Source organism: Protobothrops mucrosquamatus, unplaced genomic scaffold, assembly GCF_001527695.2.
Source record: "Protobothrops mucrosquamatus isolate PMUCROS unplaced genomic scaffold, P.Mucros_1.0 scaffold275, whole genome shotgun sequence".
In the NCBI taxonomy this organism is placed as follows: domain Eukaryota; kingdom Metazoa; phylum Chordata; class Lepidosauria; order Squamata; family Viperidae; genus Protobothrops; species Protobothrops mucrosquamatus.
In genome coordinates, this window is record NW_015386619.1 from 1,245,749 (window position 1) to 1,264,311 (window position 18,563).

Below are 18,563 nucleotides of genomic sequence, written 5' to 3' on the forward strand. Positions count from 1 at the left end.
AACCCAAATGTGAAAAGAAAATCAAACACACTGAAGATGCTTTATTAGAGATAGGCAAGCTAGGATGTAAATAAAGCAGTCATCCGGAAAATAAATAAATAATAAATATTATTGGTGCTCAATTTTTTCATGTAACACAGGATGGTGTAACAAATATGATATACAAACAAAAACACCTATTTTGCAAGATTTCAGGACATGATTCCAAACAATGCAAAATGTTTACAGTATTGTATAAGCATTTCTGTTTTTGCCATCATCCCATGTCAAATGCAGGAGCAAAAGGGTACAGGAGAAAGGCAGGAGGACAGGAAAGGCCCCTGAGAAGTAAGTAGTGTTTTAAACTTAATGTGATTAAACTTATTAAACTTTCTGAATCTGAAATAGACTTGGGAGAACTTGCCTATCTCTAGCCAGTGCTGACTGTTCAGCAATGGGTTAAATTCAAATATATTGAAATCGCTAAAAACGAGCAATGCTACTACAACAACAGCAATAACAGAAAATCAGAAAAAGATATGCAAATAAAAGAAGGTTTAAAAAAAAAAAGCAAAGGTAGTACCAATAGTGATAAGTGACTTGGATGCAATCCCAAAACATCTGGAACACCACTTGAATACCATCAGCATTTACAGAATCACCATCAGTCAATTGCAAAAGGCAGCTTTAATCCGAACAGCTTACATTCTGTGTGATACCTTTAATGCGATCAAACAACAATATTTTATTATTATTATTTTTTATTAATTGTATTTATATCCCGCCCTTCTCCTTTCGGACTCAGGGCGGCTGACAAATGATAAAAAGCTAACATATTACACCTAATTTAAAATTTGATTAAAATGAAATATTTAAGAATGTCAAATTTAAAAGTAATTAAAACCCCTATAAAATCCCCTAGGCCAGTCCCGCTTGCTGGAACAACCACGNGGGTTGTTATCTTTCTGAACAGTTTAGAGGCTGAAATGGATTTTTGGAAAAGTAAAGTAGGAACGTGCAAGGTTTCAGATTTGAAGGCAACATACTTTTTTTGGAGACTTCAGGTAACAAATGTGGCTTGTACCTGTTTACATCCCCTATAGTAAACCATCCCTTTATATGAGAAACCATCCTGCTATTAAAAAAAAAAAAGTATGATTGGCTGATATATTTGCAAATATGTACTATGTTCATGCCCTTGTATGCGCCAAAGCAATATTTTCAAAACTTTTAGTTGTGAAGTCCTGCACAACATTATTATACAATGTTCTATCTAGAGCTAATCTGTATGAAGGCCTGACATTTATTTAGAACTTCAAATTAAAACCCAAATGTGAAAAGAAAATCAAACACACTGAAGATGCTTTATTAGAGATAGGCAAGCTAGGATGTAAATAAAGCAGTCATCCGGAAAATAAATAAATAATAAATATTATTGGTGCTCAATTTTTTCATGTAACACAGGATGGTGTAACAAATATGATATACAAACAAAAGCACCTATTTTGCAAGATTTCAGGACATGATTCCAAACAATGCAAAATGTTTACAGTATTGTATAAGCATTTCTGTTTTTGCCATCATCCCATGTCAAATGCAGGAGCAAAAGGGTACAGGAGAAAGGCAGGAGGACAGGAAAGGCCCCTGAGAAGTAAGTAGTGTTTTAAACTTAATGTGATTAAACTTATTAAACTTTCTGAATCTGAAATAGACTTGGGAGAACTTGCCTATCTCTAGCCAGTGCTGACTGTTCAGCAATGGGTTAAATTCAAATATATTGAAATCGCTAAAAACGAGCAATGCTACTACAACAACAGCAATAACAGAAAATCAGAAAAAGATATGCAAATAAAAGAAGGTTTCAAAAAAAAAAAGCAAAGGTAGTACCAATAGTGATAAGTGACTTGGATGCAATCCCAAAACATCTGGAACACCACTTGAATACCATCAGCATTTACAGAATCACCATCAGTCAATTGCAAAAGGCAGCTTTAATCCGAACAGCTTACATTCTGTGTGATACCTTTAATGCGATCAAACAACAATGTCCCCCTATGCCAGGTTTCTTTGGGAAGGCCTGTATAGATGGATACAAATGTCAAATCCAGACTAAGCTTCTAACTATGTGGCCAACCATAGGAAACATATCCACAGGGACACATTTTGTTGCAGAAGCATTTTAACACATAATACTTGAACAAAGCCTAAGTTGATATTTTGGCCTGAAAAAGTTCTCTCTGAAATAGTGAAAAGTTAGCATAAAAGCAGATATTCCACTTGATGATTTGTTTCACCTTCCCCTTCTTATATTTCCCAGACTTTCTGTCCTTTCTGCAAAGTGAATCATTCTCACAGGCCAACCTTGCAGTATTGTCTTTTAAACATGTCTTCCTTTTTAATTCTTATGTTTTAAATGCTATTCTTTTCATACAGGTAGTCCTTGACTTAGTTCACTTAGTGACCGTTTGAAATTATAACAGCACTGAAAAAAGTGACTTATGATCATTTTTCAAACTTATCACCACTGTAGCATCCCCATGATCACGTGATTTAAATTTGTATGCTTGACAACTGACTCACGTTTATGACGGTTGTAGTGTCCCAGGATCACGTGATCCCCTTTTGTGACCTTTGGACAAGCAAAATCAATGGGGAAGCCAGATTCAGTTAACAACAGTGTTACTAATTTAACAACTGCAATGATTCACTTAACAAATGTGGCAAGAAAAGTCATAAAATGGGGCAAAACTGACCTAACAAATTTCTCACTTAGCAACATAAAGTTTGGCCTCAATTGTGGTCATAACTTGAGGATTACCTATATCAGGGGTGTCAAACTCGCAACATCACATGACATGTCATGACATATCGCGGCTTTTTTTCCATTGCCAGCAATGGAGTGGGCGCGGTTTTACCATGACACATCCGGCCCATGGGCTGGCAGTTTGACACCTCTGACCTATATGAAAAGGGGAAGAGACAAATAGAAAAAGGACAAGGGAAGGGAAATAACCAATAACATCAGAGAAATAAAAGACAAAATAAATATGTGTTATATTATTTTTAAAAATCATTAAAACTAATGCTTAAATGTATAATTAACTCACTTGAAATAATAGTGTTAATTATTTCTATTATGTAGACAGCCAGATTGTTAGCAGAAACCAGATGCTAAGAATCCAGGATTGCAAATGTTAGATGACTTTATTTGAATGTATTTGAAGATCCTTGCAAATAATTAATATTCAGCAATGCAATATTCCTTAATTATTTGTAAAGGTGTTATATATCCAAAACATATCCATTTTAGTAATAAATCTGAAATTTCAGATTCTGATAATGCAATCTGGACTGAACTATAAAATCAGGAAATATTTTAATTAACTATATTGCCATTTCATAATTCCACGGAATGCAAATTCTTGCTGTAATAAATTATTAGCAGACATGGAAACTAAAGTATTAATTGCTTTCTCATTCATTATAAAGCAAACAAGCAAATCCTTTTATTTTCAAACTCTTCTCCTAGAATGTGAGTTTATCTGTGAATAAGGCCGAAATTTTACTTCCATAGCAGTATCTTCCAATTGTACGTTTTTGTCTTTTAACATAGGAAATAAAGTAAAGCTATAGTTAAAAGTAGAGCCAAGCCCCAACCATGAGGTCAAAGCATTTACATAATCTTACATATTATGACCATAATGTTTTTATGAATTTATAACTATAGTCCATATAGAATTAAATCAAAATGTAGTGATAAAAACAAAAAGTTGGAAATATTAAAAAACCCATCATTTTATTAAATCCATAAATTAGATAAAGAAATGTTAGGATTTGTCCACAATTAACTCTTAATATTGTATTGGTCTGCTTGAAGCAAATTTAAGCAATGTACCCAAGAATACCTCTAATACAAAAATACCAAACTCGTGGATGGAAGCTAATATTACTTTGATATCCAAAGAAGACACTGATCTCACACAAATAAAAATCTATAGACCAATATCGTTACTAAATGTGGATTATAAAATTTTCGCCTCGATAATGGCAGAAAGAATTAAGAAATTCCTGACTGAATTTATCCACACAGACCAAAATGGTTTTTACCTAAAAGACAGATAAAAAACAACTTAAGGATCATCTTAAATGTTTTGGAATACTATGAAAATCATCCAGGGAAACAGATGGAATTGATATTTCTTGATACGCAAAAGCTTTTGACAATTTAAACTGGCAATTTATGTTCCAGCAGCTGATGGAAATGGATTTTGGCAACAATTTTATAAATGCAATTCAAACAATCTACAATAAACAAACAGCCAGGATACTTTTAAATGGAGACTATACAGAAAGCTTTGACATTAAAAAAGGCACAAGACAGGGATGTCCATTATCCCCTTTGCTATTCATCTTAACACTGGAAGTACTGGCTAGAAATATTAGGCAGGACACGGAAATAAAAGGATTGGAGATAAAAGACCAAAAATATAAATTACAAGCTTTTGCAGATGATTTGGTTTTCATCTTGGAGGAGCCACTAGAAACAACTACTAAACTGTTGCAGAAAATAGAAAAATAGAAAAAGGGCTGGTTTGAAAATAAACAGAGAAAAGATTAAGGTATTAACAAAAAACCTAACAGACAAACAGAAAACCCAACTTACAAAAAAGACAAATCTACAAATAGTCAAAAAAGTGAAATATCTAGGCATTTACTTAACATCAAGATGTACAACACTAAAAGAAGATAACTACAAAAGACTGTTGAAACAAATAAAATTAGATTTGGGAAAGTGGAAAAACCTCCAACTATCATTGCTAGGAAGAATAGCAACAGTGAAGATGAGTGTCCTACCGAAACTACTCTTCTTATTCCAAACAATTCCCATAAAATTGGGAAAGATATTTTTTGATGATTTAAATGCAATAATATTAAGATTCATATGGCAAGGGAAAAAAGCACGAATTAAAGTTAAAATGTTACAAGAAGCTAAAGATAGTGGAGGATTTGGACTCCCAGATTGGAGATTTTATTATTAAGCAGCCATCTTACCATAGCTTAAAGAATGGATAACCTTGAGAAATAAAAGACTTCTCTACCTAGAGGGGCATGACCTACAATTGGGTTGGCATGCCTTTCTGTGGTACGGGAAAAATAAAATACACAGATATTTTCAAAACCATGCTATAAGGAATATACTGCTTCTAGAATGGGAGAGAATAAAACAAAAATTATATTAAAATATCAGAGTGGCTTTCAACAATGGAAGCTTTTGCTTACCCAAATTTAATTAATTACGACAAACTCGTTACTTATAAAGACATTTTGGACAAGGACAGAAAACTTAAAGACAGGCAAGACCTACAACAACAAGGTATTGACTTAGCATAGTGGCCTTACCTACAAATCCAAACAAGATATGAGAAAGATGTAAAGACAATGGGATTTTATAAAGAACAGATAGAATTTGACCAAATACTCTTGAAAACAGATGAAAATTTGATTAAGAAACTTTATAGATTTCTGCTAAATTGGAAGATGGAAGAAGAACAAGTAAAAGAGACAATGATAGTTTGGGCAAAAAATGTTGGATACTCTATAGACTTAGAAGACTGGCAAAAGTTATGGGATAGAAATATTAAACTGACTAAAGCAGCTTCATATAAAGAAAACATATAAAATGTTTTACAGATGCCACATGACACCAGTAAGGCTAGCAAAAATGTTTAAAAATGTTTCGACTAATTGTTGGAAATGTAAACAAAAGCCAGGTACTTATTACCATATCTGGTGGGTATGTCCTAATGGAAAAAAAAATTGGTCTAAGATTCATACATGGCTGGAAAAGATGACTAAAATACAGATAGAATTTAAGCCAGAACTGTTTTTGTTAGGAATACTAGGATCTAACTATGGGAAAGAGAATGAGTATTTAATATTACATACATTGACAGCTGCAAGAATAGCATTTGCCCAATACTGGAAAAATGAAAATATACCATCTGATGAGATCATAATTAGGAAAATTCTAGAATGTGCAGAAATGGACAGACTAACCCTAGAGATTCAAGAGAAAGAAGACTCAGTCTATTTTAAAACATGGGACAACTTTTACCAATGGTTAGCAAAACGAGTGAGCGAGAAATGATTGTGAAATTTAATAAGATGAATGATATCTACTGATTAATCGATATACTTTATGATTATTGTTATTTTTGTTGACTATAGCTATTTATTATTATACTAGCTGTACCCGACCATGCGTTGCTGTGGCTCTCGTTCACTCAGCCAACAGATGGCACTGTTTTTCAAAAAAAGCATGTTTTTACCTGTCACAGGTGTGACATCTATATAATAGGTATATAAAAACACGCACATATTCGAATGCAACATTGTGTCAAAATTTCAAAGCAATCGGTGAAGAACTTTCGGAGATTTAAGATTTTGAACAAATGAACATTTACATTTTTATTTATATAGATTAACTATTCTTATTGAATATCTGTATCCGGACAATAGTCTGCTTGCTAAAGCTTGGAAATGTTATTGGGGGCAACCCCATTGTTGTACCTACCCCTATCCCAACCCCATCCCCAAACCCCACCTTGAATCCCATCCCACTACCTATATCGATCCTTGTTCTGCCTTCAGGTGCTATTCTCCAAAGCACCTGAAGGCAGAACAAGAAGCAATGGATGGAAACTAACCAAAGAGAGAAGCAACCTAGAACTAAGGAGAAATTTTCTGACAGTTAGAACAATTAATCAGTGGAACAACCTGCCTCCAGAAGCTGTAAATGCTCCAACACTGGAAGTTTTTAAGAAGAGACTGGACAGCCATTTGTCTGAAATGGTATAGGGTTTCCTGCCTGAGCAGGGGGTTGGACTAGATGACCTCCAAGATCCCTTCCAACATCATCATCATCATCAATTCAGATAAAAATTGAACCCTGATTATTACAAATTGCCATATAAATATAATTATACTATTATACTTTAGTGATTATATCATTAAATTTTGACTTAGCAATTACTAATGAGTTGCAGTCTATAACTGGGTTATGATTATAGCTTCAAGCCAATTTTATTTGATCAAACCTGGCTCTAAAGAAAAATCTTTGTTGGAATGTTGAACACTGCAGTTTGATATTAGTATTGTGGTTGGTTGCATAGTCAGCTAGATGTTTATACTGGATTTTGTATTTTGTCCACTTATGAACTTTTTTCCATGTAGGAATAGGAAGCTGTTATTTAATAATATTAAAGGTATTGTCACAGGATGTAGGGTGTTTCAAGTAATTGCCTTTTGCAATTGACTCCCAGTAATTTTGTCAATGCCAAGTGTTTATTATTATTAAACTTAAAATACAAGATTAGTATATGTTATTGTAAAATTTAACTGATTGTTTAAATTCTATCACAGAGCTAGTTTTAATGAAAAAGTTAATATAAATAGCTTTCATGTCAGCAGGCTTCAAATTTAAGGTTGTCCTCTTTTGTTTTTTTCTTGCTGGAAGAAAAAAAAAAGAAAAACTATAAAAGTTTAACCTGCTGAGATAGTTTAAGTCTCTTATCATTTCAGAGATATCTATATAACCATTCATTTGTGCATATGTCTTATTGTTACCAGATCAAATTCAATCAACTGCTGAGTATCAGAAAAGACTTAGAAATTGATCACATCCATGTGGTCTATAGTGCATTTATATATATATATATATACAAACAAGAAACAACCCCCCACACACTAGGACTGATGATGTACCTAGTCAGGTAATAAAACTTCTGGAAGCAAGCAAATAAGCTCAGAGATTACCAAGTTTTCTTGGTAAGATTTGAGAAGAGTTTCAGCATTGCCTTCTGAGTGATCATTACAGGAAGCTTTGGGTAAAAGCATGTTTCAGTAATCCAACAACAGAATTATAGAAATTGCATATTAATAAAAATGGCTTCTGTCACTGTGACTGGTCTAAGCTGACTTTGTGTTGAAGCCGAGACTAGAATTCATGATCTTCCAGCATCTAGCCTGGTGCCTTAACTGCTGCACCACTCTGGCTCTCCTCCAGTAAATACCTGGCCAATAAAACATTGTAAATTAAATCCCTTTTTAAGTGCTTTATTGATAACCTGAGTAATACCTTATGATTTTGGGTATTAATATATGCACTCAACAAACATTTTTTTTTGCTTTTTACAATAAACAATTATAGGTCCTCTAGTTAACTATTATCAAGATAAAAAAGGAGTGTAATTATTTGTTATCCTCAGTTTCTAATCCATAAATGATTTCTTCCCTCTGTTCCCCTTTGTGTTTATTTTCTTTAACATTGTTCTTTTGTCTTGTCATATATGTATATTTCTGTATTTTACTTTGTGTTTCAGTGTTTTAACAATTGTAAACCACTCACATCTACTGGGAGTCAGATGGCATATAAATTTAATTATACATATACGTATACGTAATTTAGCTTTGCATATATCTATCTTTGCATTTCAGTAATAATTTGAAAGCTAACTATGTGCTCTAGATATTTTATGAAATGAAATTATGTGATAATGAGACAGTAAAATTGCTTTGGCAATTTTGTAATAACTGAAGTGGCAGGTTCCCTTGGGTTCTTGTATTCTGAGTTTTTACATAATTTAAAGTTAAGAATGCTATTTAAAGAAAAGCGGAAAGACACAATGTTTCTACAAAGTAACCTTTCTTTTATTAAACAGGACAATAACTATGCCATCAATTTGCAAAATTAAATTTTTGATAGTAACATCTACATGTCCCTAGTGAAATAAGAACAATTGTCAAGAAGGTGACAGTCTTCTCTGGGGATGGGGTGGGATCACAAGGCATTTTATCATCATCTGACTGAATGGTTATTATTCAGCTTCTATCAATACACTGTAGTCCCCAGCTAGTTAAGAGACCTAGGGTAAATTTTATGTGATCTATCTTACAACAAAAAAATCTGGAAAGCTGTGGAATGACTGCCAGGAGGCTCCCACTGTAGTCCTTCTGAACTTGCTATTTAAAATGTTCTCCTTACTTTGCTTAATTTTATGTTTGAGTTTATTTGGCTGACCTTTCAAATCAGGACAGTACAAAATTTTGTGAATTCCCCCCCCCCCCTATGCTACCATTAATTATGGACAAATGGTAGGTGATACTCCTGCTACACAAACTTTGCCTTTCTTCTTTTACTTAACTTTAAACATTTAGAATTTTTCGTTTTTCGACTAATCTTTTGGGGTAAGATGATCTTGAATGGTCAAGTCACTAAGCCTTAATTTGTTCAACAGATTTTGGAACTGAAAGATTTTTAATTGTTAAGTTAGTTAAGACTAATTGTTCTATGAAGTCTGGAGAAAGTTATAAATAAGAGAGCAATTAAAATTGGCGTAAATAGATGGGGAAGAAATGGAGGTACTGACAGATTTTATTTTCCTGGGCTCCAAGATCACCTCAGGTGGGGACTGCAGCCAAGAAATTAAAAGACGCTTGCTCCTGAGGAGGAAAGCTATGGCAAATCTAGACAGCATACTAAAAAGCAGAGACATCACTCTGCCAACAAAAGTGTGTATAGTTAAGGCCATGGTTTTCCCAGTTGCGATATATGGATGTGAAAGTTGGACCATAAGAAAGGCTGAGCGACAAAAAATTGAGGCCTTTGAACTATGGTGCTGGAGAAGACTCCTACGAGTCCCTTGGACTGCAAGGCATTCAAACCGGTCAGTCCTAGAAGAGATCAACCCCGACTGCTCTTTAGAAGGCCAGACCCTGAAGTTGAAACTCAAATACTTTGGCAACCTAATGAAAAGGAAGGACTCACTGGAGAAGGGCCTAATGCTGGGAAAGATTGAGGGCAATAGAAGAAGGGGATGACAGAGAATGAGGTGGCTGGATGGAGTCACTGAAGCAGTAGGTGTAAGCTTAAATGGACTCCAGAAATGGTAGAGGACAGGAAGACCTGGAGGAATGTTGTCCATGGGTTGGACACGACTTCACAATTAACAACAACAAGGGTGAATCTTGGGCCAAGAAGTTAGGTGATAATTTGCTCCTTTAATCACCGATGACATCTGGCAAAGTTTTATTGTCCATGGTTCTTTTATCAGTAATCCTTGTTTAGCGACTACCTCATTTAGTGGCTATTCACAATTATGATGTTGATGAAAAGATAACTTTGCAACCAATACTCATCTTTATGATCTTCACCTGTTTGTAAAGCAAAGGAAAACTGAAGTGGAGCAGTCACAGTTTCACTTAGCAACCACTTTGTTTAATGAGCAGTTCGCTGGCCCTATTTGTGGGTGATAAATGTACCTGTAAATATGACAGAGGGGAGGAAGTCCTCTTCCTTCCTTCCTTCCTTCCTTCCTTCCTTCCTTCCTTCCTTCCTTCCTTCCTTCCTTCCTTCCTTCCTTCCTTCCTTTCTTTCTTTTTTTTCTTTCTTTCTGATAAACCTGATTTTGAAGCAAAGTTTTCTCAACAACAAACCCAACACCCATAGAATTGTCATCAGTTTTAATTTATCACCACTTCAGAACAGACTGTATTTCTCCTGATAAGATGGAAGATTCTGTTACAGTCATTCGTTGTAAATAACGTTTTAGAATAGAATTCTTTTTTTCTGCTTGTTTTAATACCTGGAAAACAATAATTTTCTATTTTAGATTTTATATTGTTTGAAATGCTGCTCTGTTTCTGGGATTTCACAGTGATAATAACTTCATTTATCACTGAATTGGATAGAGTAGAGTGTTCATTCTATCGCCAACGCAACAGTTTCAAATTAGAATCCTTTCATTCCACTTAATTGTTGATAATTTTTGCTTTGGCATTCTGTCTTTTACATAAGCTCTTATCATTTTATCAGCTCTCTTTTCATTTCAATTTATTTTATCTCTTCCACTTGAACACAGAATAAAGGCAAACAGATTTTGTTCTCCATTTTTAAATATACCTTTTGGGGTTTTAAGGACTGTATGTTGATATAGATGCTTTTCCTTTTCTATTTTACCCACCTGTGTAATTTATTTATTTTTTATCTACCTTGTGGCTCCATTTAACTGCTAATTAAAAAGGAAAGCAATAGTTAAAAAAATATGACCCATCAATAATCTACTTTGGCACTCAACTCTGATGATGCAAATTAGTAATAATGACAGGTGAAGCATACACTTTAGCATACTCTCAATATGGCTTCATTTGATCTATTTTTATTTTATATTCTGATCAAAATACAGTCTTCTTTTATCAGGAATTGCTTGCTTACAAAGCTGAAAGGCTTGATTATGTGTAAGTTTTTTATTCTCGGAGTGAGAGCATTGTACAAATATAATTGCATATTTAAGTGCATTTAGAAATGTAGGAATATATTGGCACTGTTTCTTCTGATGTAAATGGACATCATTGTATCTTTTTAGAATAATGTGGGTAACTGACTAATTGGATATTTGGTGCTCAGAGTGAAATAATCACATGTATTATGTGGGTATGTTATTAATTTTGGTTTTCTAGTGCTTTAGATATAGATATGAATTTACCAGTAGTTTAGAAACCACCAGGAAGAAAATGATAATGGTTATCGCATATTTTTATGGTCATGGAAAAATGATGCTACCAAGGCTGGAAGAGCATTCATTTTCTATTAGTTATATAATGGTGTAGAGAATTGACTCCTTTTTCTATATTAAAATGAGCATTTTGTGACCAGCTGCACTTAGATTGCATGTATTAATTCACAAGTATTTCCTTTATCTGACAATTGCTAAATAAACAATTAAAATTAGTTATGAATTGTATATATTAGCTTTATGTAGCACACAAAATATACATTTTTCCAGATTTTTGTTGTGATATCTGCCCACCGATCAAATTTCATTCGGTAATGGTCAAGATTCATCTACTTTCTTTATTCATTGTACAATCCCAAATCTTTTCAATATAGTTGGAGAATTAACCAGCATCTGGGGAAATTCCAAGCAAATGAGCAGAAATCTACTAATATAATGTTGGAGACTGTACCAATTGTCTTTCTCCACCACACCATTTCTTTAAAATAATTTATGTAGGACATAAATATAAGAAAAGATGTGTGTAAAACAATTCAGCGATCATTGCATTCTACTTCAAGAAGTGATTGTTTTAATTCCAATCCTTATTTATATTAATGCTAGACTCAGGATCTGATATAAATTGATACATAATTTCATATAATATTTCTTATATAATCACAGTGAAATTTGCAAGAAAGAAATACCAAATATACAAATAAACTAAGAATTCAGCAGAATGCTGACTGGCTGACAGACTGTTGAATGCGGGTAGAGGAAACATAAAACAAAGCACTGGAAAATGGGATATCTGGAGCAACAATTATTTTCCAATAAATTGGAAAACTGAATCAGAGCATTTCATTGCAATTCCAGCCTTCTCTTTATTACATAATCTCTTAATTTTTACATTCCTCTGGGTCCATAAAAAGGTGAAATGATCTAATGCCTAGACTAAGTGAATACTTCACTATAGACATATAAAATAGCAATAGAATCACCCAGCCTGATTGAAGATATCTGTTGCTGAACCTGGATACAAATTAAACTGTACATGCTGGCTGTATATGCTCTGATAATGTGGCCCCTTATTCACCAGTCCCAGACTTTTTGAAATGATTAAACAATCAATAAATTTAAAAACAGTACAAGTAGTTAGATTACATCAATCAATTAATACTCATTGGTCACTATTTGATCTCTGAACTTGCTTCCAGACTCATTGATAACTATTTGATCCCTGATACTTGCTTTTCAGAAGAATAACATATTTTTCAGGATTCTTTTGGTTTTCTCCTTTAGTGGCCAAAGTGATGTAATTCTATTCCAGTAATAAATTAAGATTATTAAGTAAGAATTTTATTATCTTTCATAGGGAGTGCTGGAACACCTGTCATTTTCAATGAAAATGGAGATGCACCTGGACGTTACGATATCTTCCAGTATCAAATAACCAATAGAAGTGCAGAATATAAAATCATTGGCCACTGGACGAATCAACTTCATCTAAATGTAAGTTTGTAATTTTGTTTAATGTAATTTCATAAATATGGCTTAACTTAAAAGCAATGATTTTTTTTAAAATGTATTTGTTTCTTGGGGCTTCTGCATTTATTTAAAATGAGTTTCAGTATTAACTGATTTATTTATTTAGTGCTTAGAATGAGCCACTCAACTCACAACATGCATTTGATAAAGAGAAAGAGCCTAGAAGCCTGTTCCAGAGAACAATATATTTTCTTAGAAGACTGTTGGAATTCTCCAGTTTATTGGCATGCTGTAACATCTTTCAAACATTCGCTATAGATAGAATAGCCTTCCTGAAAGTAACACCTCAATGACTACTAATTCTAATTACATTCTTAATTCATCCAGAACCAGGGTTGAACCAGCCCATTAATTATCAGGAAAGGATTGCACATACATGAATGTGTTTATTTATTTATTTATTATTATTTTAATTTGTATACCGCCCTTCTCCCATAGGACTCAGGGCGGTTCACAGCATATTAAAAACAAATAATATACACAAAATACAAAAAAATTACAAAATACAAAAATACAAAAATACAGAAAATAAACCCCGATAAAAGCCGAATTAAAACCAAATATTACAAGCTGTGTTTCCAATTAAAATNTTCCTGACAGTGAGAACAATTAACCAGTGGAACAACCTGCCTCCAGAAGCGGTGAATGCTCCAACACTGGAAGTTTTTAAGAAGAGACTGGACAGCCATTTGTCCGAAATGGTATAGGGTTTCCTGCCTGAGCAGGGGGTTGGACTAGATGACCTTCAAGGTCCCTTCCAACTTTACTATTATTATTATTATTATTAACAATTATTTTCCAATAAATTGGAAAACTGAATCAGAGCATTTCATTGCAGTTCCAGCCTTCTCTTTATTACATAATGTCTTAATTTTTACATTCCTCTGGGTCCATAAAAAGGTGAAATGATCTAATGCCTAGACTAAGTGAATACTTCACTATAGACATATAAAATAGCAATAGAATCACCCAGCCTGATTGAAGATATCTGTTGCTGAACCTGGATACAAATTAAACTGTACATGCTGGCTGTATATGCTCTGATAATGTGGCCCCTTATTCACCAGTCCCAGACTTTTTGAAATGATTAAACAATCAATAAATTTAAAAACAGTACAAGTAGTTATATTACATCAATCAATTAATACTCATTGGTCACTATTTGATCTCTGAACTTGCTTCCAGACTCATTGATAACTATTTGATCCCTGATACTTGCTTTTCAGAAGAATAACATATTTTTCAGGATTCTTTTGGTTTTCTCCTTTAGTGGCCAAAGTGATGTAATTCTATTCCAGTAATAAATTAAGATTATTAAGTAAGAATTTTATTATCTTTCATAGGGAGTGCTGGAACACCTGTCATTTTCAATGAAAATGGAGATGCACCTGGACGTTACGATATCTTCCAGTATCAAATAACCAATAGAAGTGCAGAATATAAAATCATTGGCCACTGGACGAATCAACTTCATCTAAATGTAAGTTTGTAATTTTGTTTAATGTAATTTCATAAATATGGCTTAACTTAAAAGCAATGATTTTTTTAAAAATGTATTTGTTTCTTGGGGCTTCTGCATTTATTTAAAATGAGTTTCAGTATTAACTGATTTATTTATTTTGTGCTTAGAATGAGCCACTCAACTCACAACATGCATTTGATAAAGAGAAAGAGCCTAGAAGCCTGTTCCAGAGAACAATATATTTTCTTAGAAGACTGTTGGAATTCTCCAGTTTATTGGCATGCTGTAACATCTTTCAAACATTCGCTATAGATAGAATAGCCTTCCTGAAAGTAACACCTCAATGACTACTAATTCTAATTACATTCTTAATTCATCCAGAACCAGGGTTGAACCAGCCCATTAATTATCAGGAAAGGATTGCACATACATGAATGTGTTCTTCTATTTGTCAATATTCCATTGAAAATGCTCAATGACAAACCAACTGATGATTAAATAAAAAATTAATAAATATTTAAACAGTGAATTTTGATTGGCCAAAAAAGATTCATATAGTACTAGTTTATATTGTAACAGGCCAATGATAAGAATAACAAAATAATAGTGATTTACAAGTGATTACTACTCTGAGGCTACTTTGCCATAATTATTACTGTGCTACCAACAGTAATGCATAAAATAGATTCCTATATCCAACCACTAGACCACTTTACCATATTTGCTGTTAATTTTTGACACTTTTCTGGCAAGAGGCTATCCAGTTATTGCTTTAATTCAAGCAAAAACATGCAGTATTTGGCTTAGAAGAAGTTTCTCATTCTGCCTACAGTGTAAAAATAAAAATATAAATCTTTGATACAGAAAAGTATAAGAGCAAAATGATAGAACATTTTTAAATTGCATTATCAACATGAAGGCATGGTAAATGATGTTTTCAATGCCTTCAATATTTTCCAGTAATGTTATGGTTTCTGGTCAATTACTATTCCTATCAATAGTAATTCCAAGAACAATTATATATGAATTATATGGAACTTTAAAAATATTAAAGGAAAAAAAATATGACCCTCATGACGTTAGTGAAAAGCTACCCTGGCATTTTCCTTTATTTGGATAACTCTTTCTTATATTATAAATTGAACTTTAATTATTGTCATTTTAATACACCTATAGCAGGGGTGTCAAACTCAATTTCACTGAGGGCCGCATCAGCATTGCGGTTGCCCTGGGGGGGGTGGGAGGGTGTGGCCAGAGTGGGTGCAGCCTACTGGGTGGGCATGGATGGAGTCGGTATGGCTACTGGGTGGGCGTGGCCATTTCTATATCATTTGCGTCAAGGGTGCCTATGGGGGCCTGGGCAGGAGTGGGACAGATCTGAGGGTCTCTGGCAGAAGGGGGTGGGACTGGGGCAAGTGCCAAGGCATGGTCCACCGGCGCAAGGCATGGTCCACCGGGGCTAGGACCAAGGCAGTGGGGGCCGTTCCCTCACTGTTTCCAGGATGGCTTTGCGGGCCACATGAAACCCCTTCGTGGGCCGCATCTGGCCCCTGGGCCTTGTGTTTGACATGTCTGACCTATAAAGAGATTTTATCCTCTTGGCTTTTCCTTTTAATATTGTTTTAAATGTTATTAGACCTTCCCCAAACATTGAGATGGTTTTCAAAGTTCCATATAATTCACAGATATTCTAATATTTGCTCTTGAAATTACTATCGATAGCAGATGTATTAATTGCTTAACTTCTAAAGTTGCTGCTGCTTATCCAACTATAAGATGTACAAATCAGAGAAGTTTTAGGAATAATAGAATGAATTTTTTTTGTCCAGTATTTCCCAAAAAAGTGTGCTCAATGGACATATTCTTTCTAATCAATTTTAATTGCCAGGAGTTTTGACGTATTTGAAGTGATGTATCACAAGTAATTGTCAGTATCTTTCATAAATGTGTGCTAGATATGGCATAATCTAATTAAGTCAGTGGCATTTGGGTTTTGTTCTGTGATGTGCAATATTTAAAGTTATTCTAGGAAGGCAAGTTTTACTAAGTAAATGGGATTTATTCCACAATAAGTATATAGAGAATGTGAACCTTGATATATGAAGATTTCAGTTAATGCTAATCTATTCTACTTTGAAGAAATATTTTCATCCACATGAAAGAATGTCTTTTTTGCCAACAAATAAAATAATTTCTTTAAAAATTTGTAATGTTGGGAAGAATTTGTGCATTGTTTTGTACATCAATTCTCTCTTTTATATTTGGTTACTGTTAAATTTATGTTGAGCTTCTTATCCCTTACATTAAAAATGTATTCACCTTATCAAGAAGAATCTTATGATTTAAATCAACAGCAGTTCCTTTAATGGCCAGATGATCATATAATGGCATAGAATAATTCCAATAAGATGTGTAGTTAAAAAAAAACTGTGTGTAAAGAAAACCTAAACTTCATATCTCATCTTCTTTTCTTATGGGATTATCCAAACAGATGAAAATTCTGCACATCATTAGCTAATATCATGCATCATTGTTAAACCAATTCTTAATACAAGAGTTCATTACAGACTTTTTAAAATGAATATTGTTTTGATGCTTATTATACCAATCCTTCTTATCTATTAATCATAATTCTAATGGTAGCATTTCTGTACATTACTTATTGTTTGTCAGTATCAAGAGACCCACTGCAGTCAATTTAGAGGACTTTGTTTCCCTGGAATCATTAAGAGAGCTGTGTTCAACTTTCTTTCTGGCAGTTATTCTAATCTTATTCTAATCCATTAATGGTAATAAAGCTGATAAAACTGTTTTGATGATGAAATGGAATAATTTCATGTATACTTCCCTAAACCTTGTGGAAACAGAAAGATAGGGATTACAGGTCATGAATATGTAATTGTTTACTGTTTGTCTATTGCTGGCTATGCTATACAACTTACAATCTTATTACTTAATTAAAAGAAATAAGTACTGCATGTAGTAGGTTTACCAATTTATTTGCTTAGATTCTAGCTATAGAATGCAGTCATATATGTTTCTGCTTAGAAGTAAGTCCCACTTAATTTAATAATAATTAGGTTAAATACGGTATATAAGGTAGTAAGTATAATATGTTATACTTCTAATATTTTGATATTTATTTATTGTTTTTATTTTATTTTTATTTATTTATTTTATTATTAAACTTACATGCTGATCATCTCGCTAGGAATGATTCTAGGCAGCTTACATTCATTCAATTTAAATATTAAAATAATAAATAGAATAATAATGATAATCATAATATGCAAAAATGTTTGTAAGATGCAACTAATGAGAATATCATCATATACATGGTTTCTCAACATTGTTTTCTAATACTAAATTGAAGTGGTGAATGTAAAAAAAAAAAATGAACACTAAACCTAACTCATTTTGTACCTGTTCTCACATGCAGCAAGTCCTACCTCAATGTTCTAGCTTTAAAAATTCTGACAATTACAATATTAACTCAGAGAAGCTAATGTGTATCTACCATATGTCAACAAAGGAGTACAGTACTGTAGTGTTTAAATAACAGGATTGCTTAAGCATGGTTGCCAAAGATAGGTACAAATATTGTGCAAACTCATAATGTGATTCTGGTTTAGTATTATGGGCAAAAAAACATCATGTAGTGTGTAGTTTATATAATATTGTTACATGAGAACCTAATCATTCTTGCTCATGCTAAAACAAACCATGACTTGATCCACTGTGTGAACACAGGAATAATTTCCTTTTGTTTGATTTCTTGTTCTTTATATTTTACTATTTGTTTATCATGTATGCTATATACAATGTAGTCAAAGGTATCACAGGGGCAGGGAGAATTAAGGGGAACAATTTGCTATTATTTGTTTTGCTCTTTTTATTGCCTCCATGATTTTTTAAAAATCCTAGTGCAGGGGTGTCAAACTGCCGGCCCGTGGGCCAGACACGTCACGAGGAAACCATGCCCACCCCATTGCCGGCAATGGGGAAAAAGCTCCGATACATCA

At 33.5% G+C, this 18,563-nt stretch overlaps 1 protein-coding gene across 1 annotated transcript in view; it reads left to right on the forward strand.

The window, feature by feature from the left end:
• Window positions 1-18,563, forward strand: part of LOC107286328 (metabotropic glutamate receptor 8) — a 447,549-nt gene that overhangs the window by 355,303 nt on the left and 73,683 nt on the right. The window contains exon 7 of the mRNA XM_015814679.1: window positions 12,907-13,043. Within this exon, the coding sequence (XP_015670165.1) occupies window positions 12,907-13,043 (137 nt within the window). The remainder of the gene's footprint in view (window positions 1-12,906; window positions 13,044-18,563) is intronic.